Genomic DNA, 26,835 nt, shown 5'->3' on the forward strand with positions numbered 1-26,835 from the left:
GTGTGTAGGAAAAAGAGAGTGTGTGCCCGTGAGAGGAGGACCCCGTCTGGTTTCAGGACCATCAGAACTTTATACCAAGAGAAACACGTTAGCAGAATGTGCGTGTGTGTGAGTGTGTGTGTGTGTGTGTGTGTGTGTGTGTGTGTGTGTGTGTGTGTGTGTGTGTGTGTGTGTGTGTGTGTGTGTGTGTGTAAAACCAGACGACAGGAATGTGTTGAACCCCGGATGGTAGATAGAGACTCTCATGAGAGAGAGAAGGAGAGCGACAGAAAGAAAAACACACATCTTTCATTCTGGGGCAGGATTATTAATGTGAGAAAGAAAGAAAGAAAGAAAGAAAGAAAGAAAGAAAGAAAGAAAGAGAGGAGTAAGACATAAGAGTTTTCAGGACAGCAGACAATCAGACTATGTCTGTGTTTTGAAAGTGGAAATGCCAAAAAAAGGTCCTTTTGAAAACTGTGGGACGTCCACCTGTCCACAAACACACACGCAGACTCTCAAAGCAGACAAATGCACATGGTGTCAACACATCACGAAGACACAAATTAGGCAAGAAATCTCCTCAAACCCACTTGGAGACAAATTACATGCAAACATGCACAGTAGTAAGGCAGCAAAACACTCTCTTTAATGCACACACACACACACACACACACACACAGCAGGAATGTTTTAACAGCCAGGACCTGTCAACAGGGCATCGATTCATCTTTCAACATTTGAAAAAATGTCAGGAAAACATCAGGGAAGGGGCGCAAATGACATTCATAAGGTTATGAAATGCGATAGCGGCTGTAAAAAGTCTGCTCTGTAACATTCTTTACTTCACGTGGGTATGGCTGCCATGGAGACCTGATACTTACGATTCCTTCACAAAATGTCCCAGAAAAGGGGTGAATTTTTGCTTATTTGTCATGACATTTTTTCACTGTTGCATCAAACACACATTCAGGTGTGTAGTGGGAAATGGTACCGCCACAGAAGTTTCGTACATCCACACTCCTCGTTCTGACCTTCACACACGTAATGCAGCACAGGCTTCCTCTTACACCCCCCCCTCTCTCTCGGCCATTGATCACCGCTCTCTCTCTCTCTCTCTCTCTCGCTCGCTCGCTCGGGCTGCTCTGCTCGATCAGTAATGACCTGTGCGGACGTGCAGATTAAACTGTCAGATGTCAGCGATTGATGAGCGAGCAGTGAGCCACTAACACACACACACACACACACGCATAAGCAGTGGTCAGACAGAGACAGGCAGGTGTGGGATGTCCTTGTATGGGTGTGTATTTTTTGAGTGTGTATGGGGCTTCATGTTGAAATTGTGCAACAACCAGCAGACTATATTTCCTTAATAAAGCATCCATTTGTCAGTCTGTGTTTTCTGTGTGTGTGTGTTGTGTTTGGCCTCCGGTCAGGACTCTGTCGGTACCATATCTCCTTACACTGATGAATGTGTCCTCCCATCCACCCTCCCGAAGTCCGCACTCCCCCGTCCCCGCGCGGCCACAAGTCCTCCTCTCCTCCTGTAGTCCCGTGCCACTCCGTCCCCAGGGAGCAGGCCTGAGATCAGGCGGGGAGCTAAATTTAAACCCGGCTCCAGCAGACAGGCACCCGGAGCAGTGTGAGAAAGCCGGGGGACAGAAATAGAGTGACAGAGACACAATGCCCTTTGTGCAGCCGGGACCCGGTGTATGCGATGACACCAAAAGGAAACGAATAAATATGCAGCAGGGAGGTTGTGTATTCCGTGTGGCTGTGAGTTCTCATGGTGAAACTGGTGCAGCATGGACAACCGTACGGTTCGACCATAAATAAAAAGCATAGTCATTTCCCAAGACGCATAAATGAATCTTCATAAAATCCTGTAATTGGCTGTGTGGTTCAACAGCGATGAAACGTTTTCTGCACAATTCAAACTTCACACAGAAAGCAGTTGTATTGGGGATCTGTTTCTTTTTGGGAGGGTTTGGATGCAAGTTATTTCCAAAAATGTGCTGTAAATGATGAACCTGTGCTGCTGTGATACAGGAGCTTCATTTTCCATTAGATTTCATGTACACTGTTTTTAGCTCCTTTACAGCACTTCAAAACCAGCGAGTTACATTAGTATTGCCAATCTTTTAATGTAAGACATTTTTGGAAGAACAGAGCATTGTCTTTTTTTGTATCATGTTAATTTACAGCATTTACCAGACGCCCTTATTCAGAGCGACTTACAGTCAGTGGTTACAGGGACAGTCTTCCTGGAGCAACTTAGGGTTAAGTGTCTTACTGTGGGACACAATGGAAATAAGTGGGACTTGAACCTGTGACTTTGTTGTCTTCTGTTGAGGGTCTAAACCTCTAGGCTACTACCCTGTGTAACATAAGAGTCTGTGTATGTGTTTGCTGAATATTGCTGAATGTGCATATTTTATGTGAATGTGTGTATGTCCTTTGTCCACAGTGTTGTGTGTAAATTGACAGTGACTGGCCTGGCGGGTAATGAAGCGGACTCATAATCGGAAGGTTGCAGGTTCAAGGTGCCACTGAGGTCCCTTTGATCAAGGTACCATCCCCACACACTGCTCCCCAGACGGCCTTCACTGCTGCCCACTGATCACTAAGTGATGGGTTGAATACAGGCGGTAGTGGCCTAGTGGGTAACACACTCGCCTATGAACCAGAAGACCCAGGTTCAAATCCCACTTACTACCATTGTGTCCCTGAGCGAGACACTTAACCTTGAGTGTCTCCAGGGGGGGACTGTCCCTGTAACTACTGATTGTAAGGCGCTCTGGATAAGGGCGTCTGGTAAATGCTATAAATGTAAAATGTAAAATGTAGGACACATTTCATTTCATTTTCATGTATTTAATGTGTGGTTGTGTGTTTATGCACATGTGTGTGTTAAAAATGTACAATTCTAGTACTGAAACGTTGGTGGTCCACATAAAGAAATGCAAAAGAAAAGTAACATTTTGCCCTCATGAATAACATTCTGTATTTGTTTTATTCTACAATTAAATATATGTTATGGTTCAGAAAGTCTAATTATATACTTATAATCAATTTGATTTCACGAGGTCCCCACAAAGACATGGACGTCGGGACGCTGTTGTGTGTGTGTGTGTGTGTGTGTGTGTATGTGTGTAAGGTGCACACGTGTGTAATATGAATGTGTAACCCCAGGTCACACACTGGAAAGAGTTCCTGTTGAGCTCTGTTCTCCGGACCGCTGGAATAATATTTCTGCAGCGGAGAGATGCTAATGCTAATCAAAACAGGACATCCTGAGAAGACCCGTCTCTCCCTGTCCCTCGCTCACTCTGTCTCTCCCTCGCTCCCCTTCGCTGGTTTGTTTTTGTGTTTGTGATGGTGCCACAATCTCAGGAAGAGTCAGGAGTTGAGCTCATCAAAGCCTGCGGCGAAGCGGCGTTCCGGCCGGAGCGCCGGGAATGGCTGGAATGCCGCTGGGAAAGGAATCTCCACTGTCTCTATTGTTCAGCGTCTTCCTCAGAACCATCTCATCATTAGTACACACCCTGGCTCGCAGCACGTCCCCGACAACACACACACAGACACACACACTCGCAGGTAATGAGGGGAAGCCCCCTGCTAATCAGCGACAACACATTCCTTCCATCTCACGATCATTTCTCTGTCTTCTCGGGGACACACACACAAGGCCGGAGAACAGCATGTTCCATTTACAATTAAGAAAAGGCCGGAGTTCACAGACCTGCAAATTCCTAAAACCTGATCATTAATATAAGCTGTCTGTTTCTTGGCTTCCAGTGATAAGACTTTCAGCCGACTCTGACAGCGTACTGTATTGTGTGAGTGTGTGTGTGTGTGTGTGTGTTGTCAAAGTTGTACACGGTCAGACTGTCTTTGCGTAGTTATGATCTGGCTGTAGGAAGGTTGAAATATTAATACATCAGAGCACCGTGAAGACAATACCAGTGAAAGGAGAGACAGGAAGCTGATCCGAGTAACGGGGTTACATCACCCTGACCGTCCTGTGGCAGTGAGGGCAGGACGGCAACACACGGCACTACAAGTGTCAAAATGGAAATCTTTTAAGTGAATCTGTCAGAGGTGGGTGGGCCTTTCTTGACCCTTTGGTACTGCATTTACTGCATATGTTGAAAACTGCCACACCAAAAGGGTTAAACTACGTAGATTCAGGCCAATAAAAGAAAGATTGGTAGATGACAAAGTGAAAATCGAATGATTGAAACACATCTGGAGGTGCGCTTGTGGTGTTGCTCCAGTAAAAATGAGTAAATATAAAGTTAATATAATTTTTTAGATCTCTGAAGCAGATTGCTGAAGTTTAACTCCCGGCAAGAGGTATGAGTGTGTGTGTGTGTGTGTGTGTGTGTGTCTGACTCAGAGATGAAAGGTGTGTAGAAATGGTCCCCATCCTGCCATCCGGCCCCTCCTTTTTCCCAAGGAACAGATGTGCTTGACCTGATCTGTCTCTCGGACACTCCACCCTCGAGAAACTGTACTACACGAGAACACAATGTCGGCGGGGCTTTCACAAAGCTGTTGTGTGTGTGTGTGTGTGTGTGTGTGTGTGGGTGTGTGTGTCCAAACCAAAGCAATACAGGTGTGTGTGTGTGTACCAGTTATGGACTGAATGGACCTGGGCTACGATGTCTTAGAACCACAAATTTAATCTTCAGTGAGAGAGAGAGGGAGAGAGAGAGAGAGAGAGAGAGAGAGAGAGAGGGCGAGATGGATGGGGGTGGATGGCAGAATGACAAACAGGTGAAGTGGGACAGAGGGACAGAAATTTGCCAACCATGCGGATTTTGGATATTTTGCTCGTGCAGGACCTGATTAATTTTAGGTTGCGTCATCTACTTCATTAGCTAACGAGCTAACAAGCAACAGTCCTTAATCACACACACACACACACACACACACACACACACACACACACACACAGCTGTCACTCTGATACATTTACAGACAAAAATTGCACATAAAAATATGCCCTGCTGAGCAGTCACAAATGCATTCACACACACAATGCTAAGCCAACAAATGCCCACACCCACACACACTCACTCATCTGCCCCGCCCCATTCCCACCCGGCAGATACACGCGCGCACACACACACACACACACACACACACACAGGGCAAAAATAAATTTTGTGTTTAAATCTTCTAGGATAATAATCTCATCTTGGGGAGGGTGTGTGTGCGGGCCATCAACAATGCAGTGGCGACTCTTGCAAGAGTGTGTGTGTGTGTGTGTGTGTGTGTGCGCACATGGAAGCACGCTTTATCAGTAAGTCTGTCTGACCTTACTGCCCAGGCCACGGATAACGTTGACTCATTGTTCTGCCCGGCTGTTCTGCTCTCCCACCAGTAAACATACACGCTGGTTCCCATGACTCACATACACGTAGACACAAGCACAGAACTCACAAACACACACTGTCCGCGCCACAGTGCTCAGGCGCCCCCCTGGGGACACACCCTAAACAGCACCCATACACTTGCACGCAAGAACAGCAACATCAACAGTCCTTACATAACTCGACACACACACACACACACACACACATTGCCTTGACTAGTGCACACTCGTGAAGGAACAGTTTATGGTCATCTGGACACAAAGGTCTGTCCAGTTATGTCAGTGTGTGTGTGTGTGTGTGTGTGTGAATGGATTTGTCGTGTTTGAACAATCAGAAGGGGCCATTAATGGTCTTGCTGACCCAAGCAGACCAATCACGTCGCCACACGGCCTGACCTGGCTGCTGCACACAGTTCACAAGTCAGTGATGGCACCATTAATTCATAACGAGAGAGCGAGAGATGGGACCCCCCTCTGGAAATGAGACCGGGGTGCCAGGGGGTATGGGGGCGTTGATGGATGAGGGGAACATTGTCACTCTCACCCTAAACCCCCAGGATACACACACACACACACACACACCACTCATAAATAAATGGTTAGAAAACAACAAGCACACACTCCTTCGAAACTGTTCTGACACTCTCACACACACACACACACACACACACACACACACACACACACACCAGAATTCCCAGGACAGACCAGTGTTCTACCGACAGAGGTGCTCCCGACGAATCAATCAAGCAGGAGAGACGGGAACACAGCGATCCATCACCCACAAAACACACACACCGTTCTTCACCCCGACATCTCACACAACAAGTACTTATATTTCACACACCCTTCACAATAAAGAACGCGCTGCTACACGCCGACACGCCGCATTAAGCGGAACCCACGGGAGATTCGGATTTCCAGGACCGTGCAGGACTCGGTTCAGCGGCCGGGGACACGCGGGGACATTTGGACACCGGACAGTTTCTCCACTTTCAAACTCTCTCACTCTCTCTCTCACACACACACACACACACACACACACACACACACACACTCTCTCCGTCTTAGTCCGGTTTTGAACGGGACTGGATCGTGAGTCGGTCCCTGGACGTAGGGACGCTGTTGACGGGTGAAATTTGGCGAGTTCTGAAGGAGAAAAAGAAAACAGAATTCATCGAAATCTAACACAATTCCAGATGTTACACGGATCAGCGTGTCATTCTGCGAGTAATAATGTTGCGTGAACCGGTAAAAGCGCCGCAGTTCTGGTGCGCGGGGGCGCGCTTTTCACACGCGCTCCGCTCGCGCGGAATGCGTCTTTGTTGCGCGCGCTTTCCGTCGCCTTTTGTCGCGCTGATGCTCGCAGTTTGGACACATTTCATTGACACCGAGTTAAATCAGCGTCAAGACAAAGACGCTGCGTGAAAACGACAAAACTATTAATCCCGCAGCCTCCGCTGCCCCGGGGGATGCTGGGATTGTGTGAGCGCGAGACGCGTCTGGCCTGCTGGGAACTGGTGTCAAAACTGGCGAGTAGAAATAAAACTGAAACACACACACACACAGCTTATATGTTACTTGTACAGAGTAGATTGACCCCGACCCATATCTCTGGCATTTGAGGAAACAGGAAGTATGCTTTCTGCTGTTTATAACTGTTGACAGCGTTGTGGATACGTTGTGAATACGTTGTGAATACGTTGACAACATCTCTGCAAAGTTTGAGTGAATTTCTGATTTGAGACAGGGGGCTGGTCACACACCTGGTCACTCTACTTATCCATCAACGCGAATGGTTGTACGTGAACATGAGAACACACACTTCAGAGTATCACATGTACATTATGTTAAAGAGTGTGTGTGTTGAAGCGAGGGAAGCAGCCTTTCACCATAAACTATAAGCTATAACCCCAAATTCATTTAAGGGACATTAGGAGGCACATCTGGCTCATTCTCGAACGCACACACCTTGAACCGTCTACCAGCACCTCCTGCCCAACTCCAATCTGTTTTTTATTATCCTCCCGCCATTCGCACTTCACACAGCGCGAGGTGAGACGCGAACTGGGCAGAAAGGGGCTCTGTGGCTCCCCGGCTCCTCCTGCCCCTCCCGGCCGGCAGCACGCAGGCCGGCAGACTCAAGCTGTTACGAGGAGTCTGGGAATTTAAATATTCACTGTTGACGTTGTGCAGGGGCTGGCGTGAGGCCAGAGCGGCGCGGCTCTCCAGAGAACATGCAGAACGTTCTCTCCCCTCCAGTTAATAGGTAGAAATCTTCCTCTAACATCTAGGGTAAATAATAATCTTTAAATACTCCTCAAATTATCCCTCCTTACACTCGGATTGGAAGTAATGATCCCAGAGCCTGCCCGGAGGGTCTGGGAGGCCTGTGCAGCCCGGGCAAATTCCTTACAATCACGGCCCAAAAATCTATTTTTATCTTCAACTCAAAGCTTCCACCAATGTGCCGTCCCTGGTCGTCTGGAGGAGACGCAGGTCGAATTAGGCCGATGACCAGAAACGTGTCTGGGTTGACATTCACCCGTGGCTGGCGGGCAAACTCCATTGTGTGTGCTCAGCGCGCTGTGGCGCCCGCAAGAGAGAAGCCAGAGAGAACGCCCGAGCCCGATGCCCTCTGCCCGAGATGCCCTAGCCAGCACCGTCCTTATTCGTCACGATATTTACGACAGAAAACACACCCGGCCAGGAATAGGAATGTGATAGCTAATTATAGGACCTCACGGTACCTGTATGGCCATTGGAGGGGCAGAGGGCACACATATGAAAGTAAAAAAATGTCAAATTTAATAATAAGTATATTTTATAGTATTAAAAGAGCAGAAACACCCTTAATGGTCCAATAACATGATTTATTTCTTGAACCCCTGACCACCCTTACCAAAAAAAACCCTGCCACCACGCACAATGAACCTGGGCAGCACCGATCACCCCAGACCCCGCAGAACATGGGGGAGCCCAAAAAAACCCCTGATGGGGTGGAGGCCTCAAAACTCGCGAACGGGCTCTCTAGGACTATATGGTAGCGCCTGGTGTCAGAAGGGGGCTCGCCCAGATGGAATAAATCCATTGAACAGTTTATTTGAACAGAAGATGCACTTAACAAGCTTAAATCATCTAACCACATTTCCCCCAAAGCCCACTAACTACAACTGGGCACGCAATGCATTCTGGGAACCATGCATAATCCCTCGACGTTTTATATATATATACCATATATATATATACCATATATACCACCTTCAATATATGTGGGGAGGGGAAGTTACGCACCAGTTACGCGTTCCCAGAGACTCCCAAAGAAAGAAAGAAAGAAAGAAAGAAAGAACTATGTTGCCGCTGCGCACTGGGGAGTCAGATTGCTCGCGGACTTGTGTGTGTGTGTGTGTGTGTGTGTGTGTGTGTGTGTGTGCGCGTTATTCATTCTATAAAACTAGCATAAAGACACATGAAACGCTTGACGTTATAAAAAATAGACTCTTATTTAGACCTCGACGCGGTGCGTTTACTTTCATTTTAATAAAAACCCTGAAGCTAATTACGACGTCACACTTCTCCGAATCTCAGGAATACACACAAATAAAACGAACAAACGAATAAACGCGAGCATTTCTGCAGGCGTCGGGATTTAACGCGCCTTTTAAGCGGATTAGGTCACTTGTTGCGTTTAAAATCGATTTGGAAATAAAACGCCGGGCGTTTCGCGATAGCCGCCGTTCCGGGACATGAGAGGCGCTCCCGTCGCCACAACTTTCTCTTTTTTTTTTGGTTGTTATTTCTCGCCCCCGGTAACTTTGCGCGACTTCGGCCGACGCGCGCGCGCGCCCGCACGGCGTGGGCGCGCGCGCCCGCCGGGGCGAGAGCGCGCGCGCGCGCGCGAACCCGGGGTTCCGTCCCGGTGCCCGGAGCGCGTGCGGCTCGGCGCCCGGTGGCGCGTGGGAGGAGGGTGGGGACGCGGAGAGGTGGCACCTACCCGCGGCCAGCTTCCTCGCCCTGCCTTTGGACCTCATGGTGCCGCCGACTCGGCCTGGCTTCTCGCTCGGAACTTCGGGTCTCGTCCTTTTCCTCCGCCGCGTCCCTCTCTCCGGGTCCCCTTCGGTCCACACGCTCTACCTCACCAGCATGGTCAGTTCGGACACCTCCGCACATGCGCACACGGTCCCGCCAAAGGAAAAAAAAAAAAAAAAAAAAAGTTTGCGCCGATTTATCAGCTGCCGGTAGCTGCGCCCGAGTCCCCTGTCAGACGGCGGATCTCCGTCTCGGTGTCACAACCTTCATTACGAACCTTTCCCGCGATTAATCATCGTTTGGCCGAATCGGTCGGTGGAGGCGCCTTTTCTTTTTTATTAAAGCCTTTTAATTATGACACCGGCGTCATTAGGATTTTATTCCGGAATGGATGAAAAGTTAAAGGGTCTCTTCTCCCCTCCTCCGGCGCGTGGGCAGGCGCGCCTTTTTTCTGCCCCTCTTTTTTTCTCTCTCGTTGCGCTGGTGACAATTATTAATCTGTTAAGTATCAACCCTGAATTACTGCGAATTCCTCGGATCCTAATAAATGATCGGTAAGCGTTTAATAAGGCGCGATGATTGAAAAATAAATAAATACCGCGGGTGATATATGGGGGTCGATTATAATTATTAGTTATTGTTACGTGAATTATTATTATTTGCATTATTATTATAATAATTATTATTGTGCGTCACCGAGGGTCGCTGATTAATTGCGCGCACGGCGCAGGGCTGACCTCTGTGACCTCTGCCCGTGACCCTTTTAAGAGGTCACATTAGCCGCGCGCGGTAACCTATCGATTAGGAAATATTTGAAATGGACGCGATAGCTTCACTTCTCCTTGTGGTTGCGTTTCCTGCGGGTTCTTCTGGAATATTTCTGCTCCGGTTCATACGAGCCGTACGCAATAAACAAGCTTTATTTCACTAAATTAAATGTAAAAAGCGTGTATTATTTCTTTTCGAGTTTTTTTTTAAGTAAATTGTGCCGGTGTGTGTATAAAAGTGGTGAGTATATATATATATTTTTTGGAGGTAACCATGAAAAGGCGTCCCGAACCCCGGACTCCCTGCCCCCCGGACTCCCGAACCCCGGACTCTCATTCGTTTTTTTTTTTTTTACAGTGACCCCTGACCCCGCCGCCTCCCGCATCACCCGCAGCCCCGTAGGCTGTAATTATGCGACATTAATTGGGTTCAAGGCCCTCGGTGGCACGGCCGAGTTATTAGTGCGTCCAACGCTGTTCATTACAGCATCTTAATAAAAGCTAATAATAAATACCGTCGCCTAATTACTTTATGGAGTGTTTATTATTAGGCGACGCAGAAAAAGTGAAAGCGGAGCCTGGGGCGCCGGCGCGACCTTTGCGGGAGGAAATCAATCACATGATCTATTATAACGCGAACGTAAAAAAAAACCCCAAAAAACATACATTTAAAACGCGATCGAAATATCTGCCATCTTGCCGATTATTATTAATACAGACAAAAGTGGGAATTCGTAATTATAATTATAATTAGTGGTAATAACTCGCGGGGCTGCACGGGCCGGCTTCTCTCGCCCATAATAAACGATTACGGTGAATGAAAACCCGGATTGATTTAGAACGTTTTCAGGAAAGCGGGGTTTTACGGCCGCTCGGATAATTAAAATAATTATATTGGCATCATTTCCCGCCATTATTCAACGCGCCGTCATCCGCGATGTCTGCGTGGAGGAATTCGCGCGTCACGCAGCCGCTGAAAATGCGTTTTATTAAAAAAAAATTAAAAAGCGCCTTCTTAAAATGTCACGAATGCATTTTTTTACACGCAGATCTACGCGCTGGACCAAGCGTGGACATTCACACATTCCAACAGAGTACAGACAGGAACAAAATGGGGCGAAACCAGGTGACAACAGTCTTAAGAGGTTCTAAGACGGCTTCCGAGTTGAACTCGTCGGAGTGAAGAAGCGCAGTTACGTTGAAACTAAACTGGATTTTTTTTTTTAATTCCCACTTGGTCGCGGTGCCCGAGGGAAACCCGCGCTGGTCCGCGCCTTCCCACAACCCTCCGCGGCGCCGCGGCGCTTGGCGGGAAATTCCTGGTTGTTTCGCGCCATCTAGCGGCAAAGTAGATCACCACTACTGAGTCCAGGTCGGAGCGTCTCCTGAACGCGGAATCCCACCAAAGAACTAGTTTATGCTTCCCGTGGAATACACGGCTCCTTCTCGCAGCATAATCAAATGGGATAAAATATTATAATAATAATAATTAACCACAGCGAAACAAAAGGAAAAGATCACTTAATATTAATATAACTGCTCAAAGATAAAGGGAACCCAAAAATAAGACATCCTATATATATCTGCATGGATGATCTTATGAAATATTTTGTTCTTTACAATGTGCTGTGCTTTGAATGTGCTGACAACAAAATCACATCAAATTTATCAACCCATGAAGGTCTGGATTTGGAGTCACACTCAAAATTAAAGTGGAAAAACACACTACAGGCTCAGTAGCACCTGGACTCCAGCCACATGAGGTCTACCATTATCTTGCATTAGGAGGAACTCAGGGCCAACCACACCAGCACATGGTCTCACAAGGGGTCTGATGGTCTCATCTCGGTACCTAATGGCAGTCAGGCTACCTCTGGCGAGCAAAGGGAGCGGCCAAAAGAAATGACACCCCACACCATTACTGACCCACAGCCAAACCGGTCTAGCTGGAGGGTGTTGTAGGCAGTAGAACATTCTCCACGGCGTCTCCAGACTCTGTCACAGACTCTGTCTGTCACGCGTGCTCATCTTAAACCTGCTTTCATCTGTGAAGAGTACAGGTAGTCAGTGGCGAATTCGCTAATCTTGGTGTTCTCTGGCAAATGCCAAACGTGCCAAACGATGTTAGGCTGTAAGCACAACCCCCACCTGTTGATGTCGGGCCCTCATACCACCATCATGGAGTCTGTTTCTGACCGTTTGAGCAGACACATGCACATTGGTGGTCCACTTGTGGCATTTTCAGGGCTCTGGCAGTTCTCCTGTTCCTCCTTGCACAAAGGTTGAGGTAGCGGTCCTGCTGCTCGGTTGTTGCCCTCATACGGCCTCCTCCATGTCTTCTGATGTTCTGGCCTCCATGCTCTGGACACTACGCTGACAGACACAGCAAACCTTCTTGCCACAGCTCGCGTTGATGTGCCATCCTGGATGAGCTGCACTACCTGAGCCACTTGTGTGGGTTGCAGACTCCGTCTCATCCTACCACCAGAGTGGAAGCACCGCCAGCATTCAGAAGTGACCAAAACATCAGCCAGACAGCATAGGAACTGAGAATTTGTCTGTGGTCACCACCTGCAGAACCACGCCTTTATTGGGGATGTCTCGATAATTACTTATAATGTCCACTCGTTGTCTATTCCATTTGCACAACAGCCTGTGAGGTTGATTGTCAGTGATGCTTCCTAAGTGGACAGTTTGATTTCACAGAAGTGTGGTTGATTTTGAGTTACACTGCGTTATTTAAGGGTTCCCTTCGCTTTTTTGGAGCTGTGTATTGCGCATGCGCCCTGCCACGCTGTCCTCCAACCTGTGTACTCCGTGGTGAGTTTTAAGATGAGATTGGTTTGAATGGCAGCTATTTGAATGGAATGGTTCATTTGCAGCCTCGATTCCCGGAAATCGACCGGGACGGCGGCGCAGATTAGTCGGGATTTAGTGCGCCGTGATCGACCGAGGGCGCATCCGTGTATCCCCAACGCGCCGCATCACTTGCGATCGACTTTTCAATCGTCGTTTGCTCTTCAGCAATAAGGTATCTGACGAGTTCATCGATCCGGACACTCGATCAAGAAGATTTACCGCCGCTTCCCGTAAGAAGACACACGGGGACGCGCGTCAGTTCCCGCTTCTGGCGCCTTTAATAAAATGAGTCGGGGGAGGACAACATGGTACTATGCCGGAGGAACACGATCTAAAATGTAAAAATCTGTTCATTTGCACTGTGAAAAAATCGTGCTCTTACTGAAAACCATTGCAATGTCCTTTACTTATATATAATTATCTTGTTTAATTAACTAACTTGATGTGAACATGTGTGAAGTTGAGTCTCCAGGTAGTAGAACCTTCCAGTCTGAGGGTATCTGATTTTATGACGTAACTTGATAGACATGAAGTGATATTTAAATTGATTATGCTTATTTTTATAAAGGTCGGCACTATGGCCACGCTGTCGTGGGCGTGTTAAGTTCCTGTCTGACAGGAAGTTGAAGATCCTCCTGCTCGAACCCAGGTCTTGTAACCGTGAGTTAACAGTGGAGTTGAATGCTGTGTCACACGTGTCACAGTGTGGCGTCCGCTCTGTTGTGGCGATAAGCAGATCGCAGGAGGTCTCCATGGTGGCCAGGGAAACAGGCCGGCAGGCTGATGAAGTTGAGGGTTCAGGAACCACAGTCAGGGTGGAGGAGAGGCTGAAGACGTTCAGGCCCAGCCACTTCACACGCATTCACCTGACTGGAGAGACACGGGTGGAATCAAGTTTATGATGATAAAACTGCGCTTAGTGGTTTGGTATTGTGAAATGCATAGTAAATGAGTATATTATTCCACAAAGTTTGGACGCCCGTACTCATTTATGGGTCTTGAAAGTTTTACATTATAGAACAAATCTGAAAACACAGAAATATAAACCAACACACAAGGTTATGTAATAAACAACAACAAAAATAAAGCAAAGACAGTCCTGAACATTCGGCTTTTGATGATGACAACAGTGAACAAAGCAGCTAAAGTGAAGTGTTTGTGAAACACTGCAGCACAGCACATGGTGACACAACGAAATGTGTCCTCTGTATTTAACCACCACCCTTGGTGAGCAGTGGGCAGCCATGACAGGCGCCCGGGGAGCAGCGTGTGGGGACGGTGCTTTGATCAGTGGCACCTCAGTGGCAACTCGGATTCGAATCGGCAACCTTTTGATTACGGGGCGCTTCCTTAACCGCTAGGCCAATGCGACTGAAGGTGGAAGGGAAGTAGCTGCTCTTTATAAAAAAGCCACATGTCCCTCTTCCTCTACCACCTATGGCATGGGGAAGAAAGTAATGAAGGATGCTTAATCATTCATGACATTTTTTAGTTGTGACATTTCACCAATACCATTGGAAAGCTCTCATCCAATCACAACAGCTTGGATATGTGACAATGGCTTCCATTTGAAGGTTGTTATGGTGATCCTGCTGAAGCCATTGGCGTGAAGAAGCACAGGCCACAGCAGGAACCACGAGTGCCGCCTGTGGCTAAGAAGAAGTTTTGGTACATTGAGCTGACAGCGACTGCCACTGGTCCGCCAGGTGGCGCCATTACCCAGCCTGGTCGTGTGTTGAATGTGTTCACCTGACCTTAGAGTGTCTAGAGTGTCTCTTGTCTGGGTCATTCCTCGGTTCTGTGTTGTCCATGCCAGTCAGTGTATTTTTCGTTTAAGTTTTTCGGCCCCAGTGTCGCGTTCTAATAAATTATAACTATAATAAATTAAAGGTCGTGCTTCATAATTACTCCATGGAGTGAGAGGAGGACCGTGGGAAGGTGGCATCTGAATTTCCCGGCCACACAGGGACAGTCCAGAGCTGCTTGGGAATCTTGTGCTATCTGTTGTCTGGGTCGATCCCTTATTCTGTTCTGTTCAGTGCTGTCCTGTTTCTGTTCCCAAAAAATGTCAGGAGACCTTTATTACTTTTTCTCCAGGCCCTTGCACCATATTTAGTTTGTGTCTTAAAAGTTGAAATGTCATACACCTGCACATCCTGTCTCGTCTATGGTGTTACAGGCTGTTTGAATGACAGGGACACAGGACAAATTCTGAAAGAAGGGCAAAGTTGGATTGGACAATTACCATAAATGATTTATTTAGCATATTTTGGTAAACCACATGCGACAGTCAATGGTTCCAAAAACTTTACAGCAGATAATCTGGTACTTCACAGTTCAGATAAACCGCTCTGAAAAATATCTTGGCTCCTAGGTGGGGGAATGAACTTCCACTAGATGTGAGTCAGCTGAGTCTCTAAAGATCTAAAAAACACAAGATAAAAACCTTCATTTTTAGGAAATACATAGATTAAAATGTCTTATAAGTATATATTTAAAAAATTGGGTTCTGATTTATTAAGATAGTGGTATTTACACAAATGTTCCTAGTGAACCAAATGAGAAATTTCAATGATAGACATTTTAAAACACTCTGGATAAGAGCATCTTCCAAATGCTGTAAATGTAAGGCGACGCAGAAGACGCAGCTTTCACATTTCAGTCAGGAATTAGTTATATATTTATGTAAAATAAATATATATAATATATTTATTATATACAAACTGGATTCCAAAAAAGTTGGGACACCATGCAATCGTGAATAAAAACTGAATGCAATGATTTGGAGGTGCCAACTTCTAATTTTATTCAGAATAGAACATAAATCACGGAACAAAAATTTAAACTGAGAAATTCCACTGTGTGGAATCTCCCCTTCTTCTTACAACTCTCAACAGACGTCTGGGGACCAAGGAGACCGGTTTCTCAAGTTTAGAAATAGGAATGCTCTCCCATTCTTGTCTAATACAGGCCTCTAACAGTTCAGTCGTCTTGGGCCTTCTTTGTTGCACCTTCCTCTTTATGATGCGCCAAATGTTCTCTATAGGTGAAAGATCTGGACTGCAGACTGGCCATTTCAGTACCCGGATCCTTCTCCTACGCAGCCATGATGTTGTGATTGATGCAGAATGTGGTCTGGCATTATCTCGTTGAAAAATGCAGGGTCTTCCCTGAAAGAGATGACGTCTGGATGGGAGCATATGTTGTTCTAGAACCTGAATATATTTTTCTGCATTGATTGTGCCTTTTCAGACATGCAATCTGCCCATGCCACCCGCACTCATGCAACCCCATACCATCAGAGATGCAGGCTTCTGAACTGAGCGTTGATTACAACTTGAGTTGTCCTTGTCCTCTTTGGTCCGGATGACATGGTGTCCCAGATTTCCAAAAAGAACTTTGAATCGAGACTTGTCTGACCACACAACAGTCTTTCATTTTGCCTCACTCCATCCTCACTCCCTGGCCCAGTGAAAAGCCTGAGCTTGTGCATCTTGCTTAGAAATGGCTTCTTTGCACTGTAGAGTTTCAGTTGGCATGGATGGCACGGTGGATTGTGTTCACTGACAATGGTTTCTGGAAGTATTCCTGAGCCCATTCTGTGATTTCCTTTACAGTAGCGTTCCTGGTTGTGGTGCAGTGTCGTTTAAGGGCCCGGAGATCACGGGCATCCAGTATGGTTTTACGGCCTTGACCCTTACACACAGATATTGTTCCAGATTCTCTGAGAGAATTGTTGATCCTCTACCCTTCTTGGCTTCTGAGAGACACTGCCACTCTGAGAAGCTCTTTTTATACCCAGACATGTTGCCAATTGACCTAATTAGTGTTAATTGGTCTTCCAGCTCTTCGTTATGCTCAAATTTCCTTTTTCCAGCCTCTTACTGCTACTTGTCCCAACTTTTTGGGGATTTGTTGACACTGTGGAATTTTTAATCAACATATTGTTCCATTAAAATGATACATTTACTCGGATTAAACGTTTGAGCTGTTATCTACGTTCTATTACAAATAAAATATTGACATTTGCCATCTCCACATCATTGCATTCAGTTTTTATTCACAATTTGTTTAGTGTCCCAACTTTTTTTTTAGAATCCGGTTTGTGTGTGTGCGTGTGTATGGGGAGCATATATAATATGCTCCCCATACGGCTTTCATGGCTGCACACTTCCCACCAAGGGTGATGGTTAAAAGCAGAGGACACATTTCGTTGTGTCACTGTGTGCTGTGTTTCACAATGACAATCACTTCACTTTCACTTTCACAATCTTGAAATAAGAAAAAAACAAAAAAGGTAATACAAAATGTTGGAGTACTTTCATGGATGTGGATAGACAAGGAATAGAATTAAAAAGAAAAAATATTTATTGCCTTACAAACCTGAAGGAAAAACTCCTTAAGAGCTAAAAAAAGACTATATTGAAAAAAAACATTCAGATAACCCAGTTTTCACTCGGACAAACAGAAGATCATCTTAACCAATGTTTTTTACAAAACACTGGTATACAAAATAAGTATAAATAGGTATACCTCAACTATGAAAGACAAAATGAGCAAAAAAAAATCCAGAAAATCACATCCTCTGAATTTTTAAAGATTTAAATTACGTTGGAAAATAAGTATTTGGTCACAGCAGGATTTCTGACTCTCACAGACCTATAACTTCTTCTGTAAAAGGCTCCTCTGCCCTCATTACCTGTATTAATGGTATCTGTTTGAACTCATTATCAGTATAAAAGACACCCGTCCACAACCTCAAACAGTCACACTCTTAACTCCACTATGGCCAAGACCAAAGAGCTGTGTAAGGACACCAGAAACAAAATTGTAGACCTGCACAAGGCTGGGAAGACTAAATCTGCAATAGGTAAGCAGCTTGGTGTGAAGAAATCAACTGTGGGAGCAATTATTAGAAAATGGAAGACATACAAGACCACTGTTAATCTCCCTCGATCTGGGGCTCCACGCAAGATCTCACCCCGTTGGGTCAAAATGATTACAAGAACGGTGATCAAAAATCCCACAACCACACGGGGGGACTTAGTGAATGACCTGCAGAGAGCTGGGACCAAAGTAACAAAGTCTAGCATCAGTAACACACTACACCGCCAGGGACTCAAATCCTGCAGTGCCAGACGTGTTCCCCTGCTTAAGCCAGTACATGTCCGGGCCCGTCTGAAGTTTGCCAGAGAACATCTGGATGATCCAGAAGAGGATTGGGAGAATGTCATATGGTCCGATGAAACCAAAATAGAACTTTTTGGTAAAAACTTGTCGTGTTTGGAGGAGAAAGAATGCTGAGTTGCATCCAAAGAACACCATACCTACTGTGAAGTATGGGGGTAGAAACATCATGCTTTGGGGGTGTTTTTCTGCAAAGGGACTCGGACGACTGATCCGTGTAAAGAAAAGAATTAATGGGGCCATGTCTCGTGAGATTTTGAGTGAAAACCTCCTTCCATCAGCAAGGGCATTGAAGATGAAACGTGGCTGGGTCTTTCAGCATGACAATGATCCCAAACACACAGTGCGGGCAACAAAGGAGTGGCTTCGTAAGAAGCATTTCAAGGTTCTGGAGTGGCCTAGCCAGTCTCCAGATCTCAACCCCATTGAAAATCTTTGGAGGGAGTTGAAAGTCCGTGTTACCCAGCGACAGCCCCAAAACATCACTGCTCTACACTGTAAAAAATGTCCGTAGATCTTACAGTAAAAAACTGTAAAACCATGACAGTAAAAGTCTGTAAATTGTTAAACAGTTTATTATGTTTTTTTTAACGTGATGTCACTGTGATTAAAATAATCAAGGAAAACAGTAATATTTACATTTTTTCTCAGAAAAAAATACATTGCCATACTGTAAAGCACGCTTGCATTGTTTTTTTAACGGGAAATTTCCATCACGTTAATAACAGTCAAACACTGCGATTTTTACATTTATGTCTTGAAAAGAATACGGTTGTTAACTGCTGAATGGTTAAACAATTTTTGCATTTATTTCACATACAACTCAAATGACTCAAAAAATCTCAAATGTACATACATTTGTGCTGAACATGAAGACAATATCAAACATTTAAGTACTTTAATTTTTACATGTATTTCATGTAAAGAATACAGTTTGTCATAAAATGTAAAACAGCCTACTTTTGTGTCGATAGCGGACATATACTGTAATAGTGTTCACCAAAATGTACTATTCACGTTGTTTTGGTGTATAAGAGGCATTCACACAGACAGCTGGAAGATGTCCACTCTACCAGCTAAGCCATAACCACTCTACGGCAGTTGGACTTGTAATTACGTTGTTTCAGGCCCTAAACTTCTATTTTGTATCAGTGTCAATAAATGGCAGCTTTATCAGCTTCAATCGTGTTAGGTCCACTACTTATCAAAGCAGCTTCAACCTAACAAGAAAGAAGTCCAATTGCCATGACCCAACTTCCAGATAAATCCGCTTGGATGAGAATATTCACCGATATGTGTGAAGAGTTTGTGCTGTTTGTGCCACACAGTTGGGCAAATTGCGGTACACAGAACTTGACGCTAAAAAGTAAACAAGGGAGAATCAGTAGCGGTTGTCTTTCCTGTTTGTATGTCTTTGATTACCATAAGGAGATAAATTCAGTTTTTAGATGGACAAACAGAACACAATTATTTCAAAACCGAGTTTTTTCCCCTGCAGTCTGGCAACGCGCCTAAATTCAAACAGGCCAATCAGGGCACTGCATTTGGCTCCGCTAACGTCTGAAACGCTCCACACAAACTTTGCTTTGGACTACAGAAGCACGCCAGCAGTTTTTCGGTTTCAAGGAGTGGCATTGGACTCAACCACAGCCCGTCTTCATTTACCGTGGTAAAAAAATAAAAGTTTAACTGGGTTTATTCTGTTTATCAAGAGTGTTGTGTTACGCACAGTGAAGGTCACAAACGACAATGCTGCCTTTGCTTTAGCTAATAGCATTAATATTATCCACATTATACTTGGAAAACAGCCTGGTAATGTAAATAATGCATGGTTAGACATGATTTGGAGACGGGTTTTATTAATGGTAATCTTTTAGTTAGTGTAGCTGCCTTTTAATGCCTCAGATAAAGGCTGTATGGATTTCCTCTTTTGACTTCAGGCTCAAACTTTAAGCTAGCTAACCTTGCAGCTTGTGTTGACAATTGCCATAATTTTGGTGTTTAAATTTTGAAGATGTATTTTTGTAATATATGTGGATTGTCTGTTCAATCTGTTAAAGCATATGTTTTGCATTGCAAACTGCATCGTAATGAACCCCGTTGTATTTTTAAATGTGTTGAACCAAGTTGTAAGCAGGTGTTTTCTGGATATCCAGCTTTAAAGTCTCATTTCTATCGCCACCACAGTGGTACCACAACTGTTTCTCAGGATATGACCTTAATGGCATTAAAATGCACCGTTTCTCTTTGTGAACGCCAGTGTGACGGAACTAAAGCTTTGGTTGCTCACTTAAAGGAACACATAGAAGAGGGACGAACTGTGGTTTGCCCAGTTAGAGGATGCAAAAGTGTGTTCTCTGTAAAATCTTCATTTACCTCCCATATGTCTAGAAAACACAGACATTGTTTGGAAAATGTGATTTGTGCATCAGTCAAAGATACCGAGTCAGATCCCACTACAAGTGGCATCATACAGACGGCTGACAGTGTCTCAGATGCTGACGACACTGTTGTGGATGGGTCTAATTTCACTGACCTGTATCTCAGAAATGTATGTATGTTTTACATTAAACTACAGGGACAGCATCTTCTTCCAGGATCTACCATTCAAACCATTGTTGAAGAAGTGCAGAATATACATGAATTGGGACAAACATATACTTTGAATAGACTAGGCTCACTTTTAAAAGATATGTCCGTTTCAAATGAAGACATTGTAAAAATCTCTGACACTGTAAAACAATCAGACTTGTTCTCAGCTTGTCACACAGGGCCGATGAGAACAGCTTACTCAAGAACCCAGTGTTTTAAAGATGTGTTCAAATATGTTGAGCCCAAAAAGGTGTTTTTGGGCAGCGACGAGAACAGGACAGAGAGATTTGTCTATTATGTTCCTGTGCTAAATACTTTGAAAAGTATGCTGGAATCTTGTTTTTGGCAAGGTCTCATGTCAGTAAATCCTAACCATATTTCCAAAACAGATGTTCTCAATGACTGTTGTGATGGTAAGGTGTTTATGTCAAACACATTTTTTCAGAAAAATCCAAGTTGTCTTAAGTTGGTTCTATACCAGGATGCATTTGAAGTCGTGAACCCACTTGGTTCTGCTAAAAAGAAGCACAAGGTTTTGGCTGTGTACTTCTCTCTACTCAACATCCCCCCACATGCCCGATCAAATCCTGATCATATGCAACTGGTTTTCCTGTGTAGAGAGAAGGATTTCAAGGAATTTGGCCATAACAAAGTTTTTTCAGAACTCCTGGCTGATTTGAGGGTACTAGAGGAGAAGGGGATAACAATAGTAGACAAATCTGTTGTAAAGGGAGCTCTCTACTGCATTGCCGGAGACAACCTGGGCTCTCATTGTATTGGTGGTTTTACAGAAAATTTCAGTTCATCTGAGTACTTATGCAGATACTGTCTGTTAACTCGAACTGAATTTCAGGGTGCTGATCCAGCCATCTGTGGACCTCAGCGGACCCCAGAAACGTACAGATCTGCCACTGAACAGCTTGAGACAGAAAACGTGTCAGAAGTACAAGGGATAAAGTTCAGGTCTGTATTTAATTCTTTACGAAACTTTGATGTTTGCATGCCCGGCATGCCCCCATGTCTTGGTCATGACATCTTCGAAGGTGTCCTCTCCCACGATGTTGCTCTTTACCTCAAGTACTTTATCAAGACTAATAAATGGTTCACCTACACAAATTTAAACAGGCGCATCAAGCAGTTTAAATACAAAGGAACAGATGCTTCCTCTAAGCCTTGTGAGGTCAGTCCAAAAACATTGAAACTTAGTGGTCAAGCTGTTCAAAATTGGAACTTCTTGAGACTTTTACCTCTCATAATTGGAGACAAAGTGCAGAACCCCCAAGATAATGTGTGGCAGTTAACTTTGCAGCTTAAGGACATTGTAGACCTAATTTGTGCTCAGCAAATTTCCAAGGCTCAGGTTACTTATCTGGATGCTCTAATCCAAGAATATTTAGAAACCAGAAAGGCACTGTTTCCAGATACCAACTTAAGACCTAAACACCATTTCTTACGGCATTATCCCGGGCTTATCCTGAAATTTGGCCCACTCATCAGGCTGTGGACTATGCGTTTTGAGAGCAAACATAGTTACTTCAAAAGATGCTCAAGGCATCTAAAAAATTTCAAAAATCTGTGTTTGACTCTTTCAGAGCGACATCAGATGTTTCAGGCCTTCCTTTCTGCTGGGGCAGTGAGTCCTCCAGCATTGCAAATAAAAGATTGCTCACCATTTTACCCACAACTTTACAGTGAGCAAGTTAAAGAAACAATCCTACATTTGGGCTTTACTGAAAGAAATACAACAATTCCTTTTGATGTGCAGTACAATGGGCTAACTTACAGGAAGGGTCAGTTTCTTGTTACGAAGAATGATGAGTCAGTAGAGTTTGGTGAACTCCTCCTCATTTTTGTTAAAGATGATTCTGCGCTTTATTTTCTGATGAGAGTTTATGATGTAGAATTTCTTTCATACTATCACATGTACTCTGTAAAAAATGACACTGGAAGATTAGAATGCAGACTCATCAGTGAACTGATTGACATGTGGCCATTATTATCTTACATGAAAAATGGATACCAGATTGTTCCACTGAAGCACAGCATCTTGTCCGACTAAATGCCTTGATGTTAGTGGGCCAGAGGCCAAACCATTTGTTTGTGTGTCTCTACAGATATGACTGAATCCCAGGTGCTAAAAAAGATAAGTGATGCAATAGCCAGAGTCCTTCCGGACCTTTCTGATCAAGTCGGTTGAAGATACTTTGAAGGCACTTGGGGCCACAACCACCGATGATTTAAAGTATATTACGGAAGGAGACTTGCTGCCAGTGTTAAAGCCCATACAAGCCAGAAGACTAGTTGCTGCCTGGGCCCATAATGGTAAGTGTAAAACATTACCACCACACTATACCAGGGTACACTTGTCTAATAAGGCTGCACGATAATTGGAAATAGTTAAAATCTTAGTTTTGCTGAGTACAAGTGCCGCATCATCATTAATTTAGCATGCTCGCTGTGTAAATGAAAGTTATGTTTAAGGGAGAAATTTCAGTAATTTTGAGTGAATTGTGAAACCCAATCTGTAAGAATGATTGCCATATTAACTTTTGACCATACTGTGTAGCCTTAATATCTATAAATTTATTATTAACATAGTAGCAAAACGTCGCTTAAGGTTTTATGCTTTCATATCTCCTTTGTTGTACTTTTACAGACTCAAGCACTTCAACACCAAACTTGGTGTGTTCCTCTCCAGTGGTTGCCCATTCCTCTCCCTCTCCAGCCTCAGCTTCATCCTCACCACAGTCATCCACCACTACTTCATCACCTTCCGGAAGCTGTACCCCATTTATGCCAAACTGGGCTGACAGTTTTGAGATACCATGGCAGAAGCTCCCTGAGGAGTTAGTACAGAACTTGGAAAGACAGAAGAGGCCAAGTGCACGACAACGACGAGAAATGGTAAGGATTGTGGTGTCGGAAATGATGAAGATTTGTAAAAATCCAACCAAACACAACACTACAGAGATAGCAAAAAGGATGGTGGCCAAGTATCCAAAGTCTCTTCAAGATGTGATTGATGGTGATGTTATTGGACTTGGATATCATTCCTTGGTAAAACAACTTAAGTCAAGAGTTGAAAATGTGAAACGACCTGACACACCAAGGATAAGAAAACGCAAGGCAGCATCAGATGACAACGATACAGATGAAATACCTGCTGAACAAAAAGCAAGTGTTCAAGACACATATGGCTGTGTTAGCTGGGAGCCAAAACATTTGCCACTTTCAGAGACTGTGGAGAGTCAGGTTGAAAAAAAAGAAGAAATGAGGAAGTTGTTCAAAGAGATTAACTACAATATAGATGTTGTGAAAGAACTAGTCAAGTGCACCTATTTCACACAGCGTAAAGACATCAACAAAGGTGCAAGCATCCAGAAACTATGCCAGGAATGGCCCTTTTTGTTCACGGAAGTTGGTATGACAGCCCACTTCCAGGAACTGACGGGTGTGAATCCTATGGAGACCTTCCTTACCAATGTAGACAAAAAGGGGGCACGTCTGTTAAACTTCCTCAAATGTGTTGATGCACAAAAACACAAACAAGTCCTGAATGCTCTTCTCAAGCTTCAGACTGAAAGAGGCCGGTCCAGCGGTTGCTCAGAAGAACTTGTCGAGATGGTGCTTCTTTTACTGGCTCACTTTGGTGAGAAGGAGGAGCGTCTGTTTCATTGCATCGAGATGACAAGCCTTCCAGGGGAAGTTCAGATGGAGAATGTGCCACCAACACCCTGCATTATTGTTTGTGGTAAGTAAACAGAGCTAAACCCTCATGCTTTTTTTCTCTTCTTGTTTAACGGCCGCCCTCTTGTATTCTTGGCTTGTTTAGTTTGATGTCCCACACTTACCTTAGAAGTTCAACCAATAGGGTGACTAATCCTACGATGTATGTAGGATCCTACGATGCATGTATTTGTATATATGGTTGATATTGAAGTACTTGGTATGAAAATGTAATTATTATTTGTTGTTTATTCTCAGGGTCCTCCTGCTTCACTGCTAAGACATTCATGTTAAGCATTGACCAAAAGGTTGTCAACGGCTGCATCACAACCTTCACCTCTGCAATTTGTCTTATGTTTGGCAGTTACTACTGCTTCAACATACACTACCCAGTGGAACTGCGATCAACACTGGAGTTCCTCCAAAGGTAAATTTATTTTTATCATATTTACAAAACATAGCCTTTTATATGCTGCCTCAGTTTGTTATATTCTTCTCTTCTCTTTTTTTCATCAAGATGTTTCTTTTCCATAAATCCTGAGAGAGGCACAAAGGTTGAGTGCAAGAAAAAACTGTGGTCAGTCAACCCCAGAGTTCTCACTCTCATCTCAGACATTGCAGACCATGAGTGGACCTAGACATACCCACAATGTTTGGCTATGATGTGAAAAGGTATGCTGTGTTTTACATACACTGCAGATGTTTTGTTGTTAAAATTCAGAGTTAAATTTCTGTAAGTCAGTGTAACAGTGACAAGTTTTACTAGATAAAATGTCTGGTATTATTTGTACATGTTCAGCTTTATTGCACGGTTTTGTTCCTGAAAGAAATAGGTAATACCTAGTTCCGGTTTTACCTATTGATTGTTCCGGTTTCCCTATGGATTTAGAGGTATTGTTTCTTGAGTTTTATTATGTAAGACTTCAAACTTTTGCTCCTCTTTAGTGCTTGTTGTATTTAAATGATGTGAATGATACGCTGTATTTATATTGCTTATATTTTGAAGCTAGAATAAACCAAAAATTCAGTTTTAAAGTTCTCAAAACAAGTTTATTTTGTTGTCTGAGGCAGTTTTGAAGAAATACATATTCAGCTTTAATGCACTTGTTAAGCTTGTTTGAGGAATTTCTTAGATTCAAATTTCTTTTCAGTTATAGAGGAAGTGTTTCTCTTTCTCCCCTTTAGGGGTGATTGCATTTGGATAATGTGGAAAAGCAGCACAAAACACACTTAAATTTCTCTAAGTGATTGTAAAGTGGTTTTGGCAAATAATTTGGTACTTACTGCCCTGGATTTGTACAAATTTGAAGAAAACTTCATAGAATTTCTTTGGTGATTCTTTTCTCCTTGAGTATTTGTAAAATGTATTAAGTAAAAATTGTAATATTTGATGTTTACAACCTCACATATTAAATAAAGCACTTTGTTATAAAAGACTAAGCTGGATATTTTTATGGCATTTGAAAATTTCAGTTAATGCTTTGTGTGTTAAGATTGAAGAATAGAATGAATGACTAAAAACACTAGTCTGGGAAAGGTTCTTTATCACCTGATAACAGCACCAAAAATGTTAAGTTGGCTGAATATTTTATGTATATTTAAAAATGTTTTAATGCCTGGAATTAAGTTCATAATACATACTATTAATTGAACAGTAAAAGGCCATCATATTTCATGGTGTAAACCCTTTTTTCCATTTTAATTTGATATTATAATTGGGTAAAACAGTGTCTCTGTAAACAATAAAAAAAAACTTATTGTAACAGTAAAGTATTAAATTTAACAACTTTTAACTGTAAAATCAGCAATACTAACATCATTTTACTGTTACCAGTAGAAAATGTTTTACCTTATTATTTACAGGGAGGTTTTGCCATATTTAATTTAGCTATTAAAAGTTAAAACTGCAAAACATTTATTTTTGCAGTAACTTCTGGGAAATTTAACAGAATAAACATGTATTTTAGAATTTAGACCGTCAATTGTGCAGTAATAAAATGTCATGTTTTGTGGCATCAACTTTCTTTTATACAGGATTTTCATGTTCATGTTATGGCAAAGTAATGCTTTTTTTAAAAGTTACAACTTTTATTTTTACAGTATAATATTGATTAAAACACTATTTTAAACAGTAAAATTAACAGTAACGATACTTTTCTACCGTAAAAGAAGAAAATGTTTCACTGTCATTTTTACGGTGAAATTCTGGCAACCACAGCTGCCAGTTTTTTACCGTAAAAACAAATTTTTTTTTTTACAGTGTAGAAGAGATCTGCATGGAAGAATGGGCCAAAATACCAGCAACAGTGTGTGAAA

At 43.7% G+C, this 26,835-nt stretch overlaps 2 protein-coding genes across 15 annotated transcripts in view; one reads left to right on the plus strand and one right to left on the minus strand.

The window, feature by feature from the left end:
- mecom (MDS1 and EVI1 complex locus) overlaps positions 1-9,591 on the minus strand; it is a 100,247-nt gene extending 90,656 nt beyond the window's left edge. For 5 of the 8 annotated variants that reach the window (XM_028962676.1, XM_028962681.1, XM_028962679.1 and 2 more), the window contains exon 1: positions 9,354-9,590. In XM_028962676.1, coding sequence (XP_028818509.1) covers positions 9,354-9,390 — 37 coding nt within the window. In that variant the 5' untranslated portion in view covers positions 9,391-9,590. Of the gene's footprint in view, positions 1-9,353 lie in introns of all 8 variants that reach the window. The other 3 variants (XM_028962683.1, XM_028962682.1, XM_028962678.1) reach the window with 1 other exon arrangement.
- A 3,358-nt stretch (positions 9,592-12,949) lies between these two features.
- On the plus strand, positions 12,950-25,805 carry LOC114769244 (uncharacterized). Of its 7 annotated transcripts, none has more exons than XM_028962085.1 (6): positions 12,950-12,975; positions 21,647-21,756; positions 22,908-23,115; positions 23,450-24,544; positions 24,778-24,946; positions 25,037-25,805. In XM_028962085.1, exons 4-6 carry the CDS (start codon positions 23,587-23,589, stop codon positions 25,155-25,157), a joined length of 1,248 nt encoding a protein of 415 aa, XP_028817918.1. In that variant the 5' UTR covers positions 12,950-12,975; positions 21,647-21,756; positions 22,908-23,115; positions 23,450-23,586; the 3' UTR covers positions 25,158-25,805. The 7 variants fall into 7 exon arrangements, with proteins under 7 accessions (XP_028817918.1, XP_028817917.1, XP_028817921.1 ...); XM_028962084.1 differs by lacking the exon at positions 12,950-12,975 and adding an exon at positions 19,787-19,870; XM_028962088.1 differs by lacking the exon at positions 12,950-12,975 and having other exon boundaries at positions 21,227-21,756; positions 23,450-23,697; positions 24,364-24,544.
- The last annotated feature ends 1,030 nt before the right edge of the window (positions 25,806-26,835 follow it).

The sequence above is a fragment of the Denticeps clupeoides genome, chromosome 19 (genome assembly GCF_900700375.1).
Source record: "Denticeps clupeoides chromosome 19, fDenClu1.1, whole genome shotgun sequence".
NCBI classification, from domain to species: Eukaryota; Metazoa; Chordata; class Actinopteri; order Clupeiformes; family Denticipitidae; genus Denticeps; species Denticeps clupeoides.

What these genes read in the sequence shown, in the direction of transcription:
- LOC114769244 (XM_028962085.1), top strand. Translation starts at nt 23,587, where the DNA reads ATGCCAAACTGGGCTGACAGTTTTGAGATACCATGGCAGAAGCTCCCT. An exon ending in ACCCTGCATTATTGTTTGTG is followed by an intron (nt 24,545 to 24,777) that starts GTAAGTAAACAG and finishes GTTTATTCTCAG; the next exon opens with GGTCCTCCTGCTTCACTGCT. An exon ending in ACACTGGAGTTCCTCCAAAG is followed by an intron (nt 24,947 to 25,036) that starts GTAAATTTATTT and finishes TTTTTCATCAAG; the next exon opens with ATGTTTCTTTTCCATAAATC.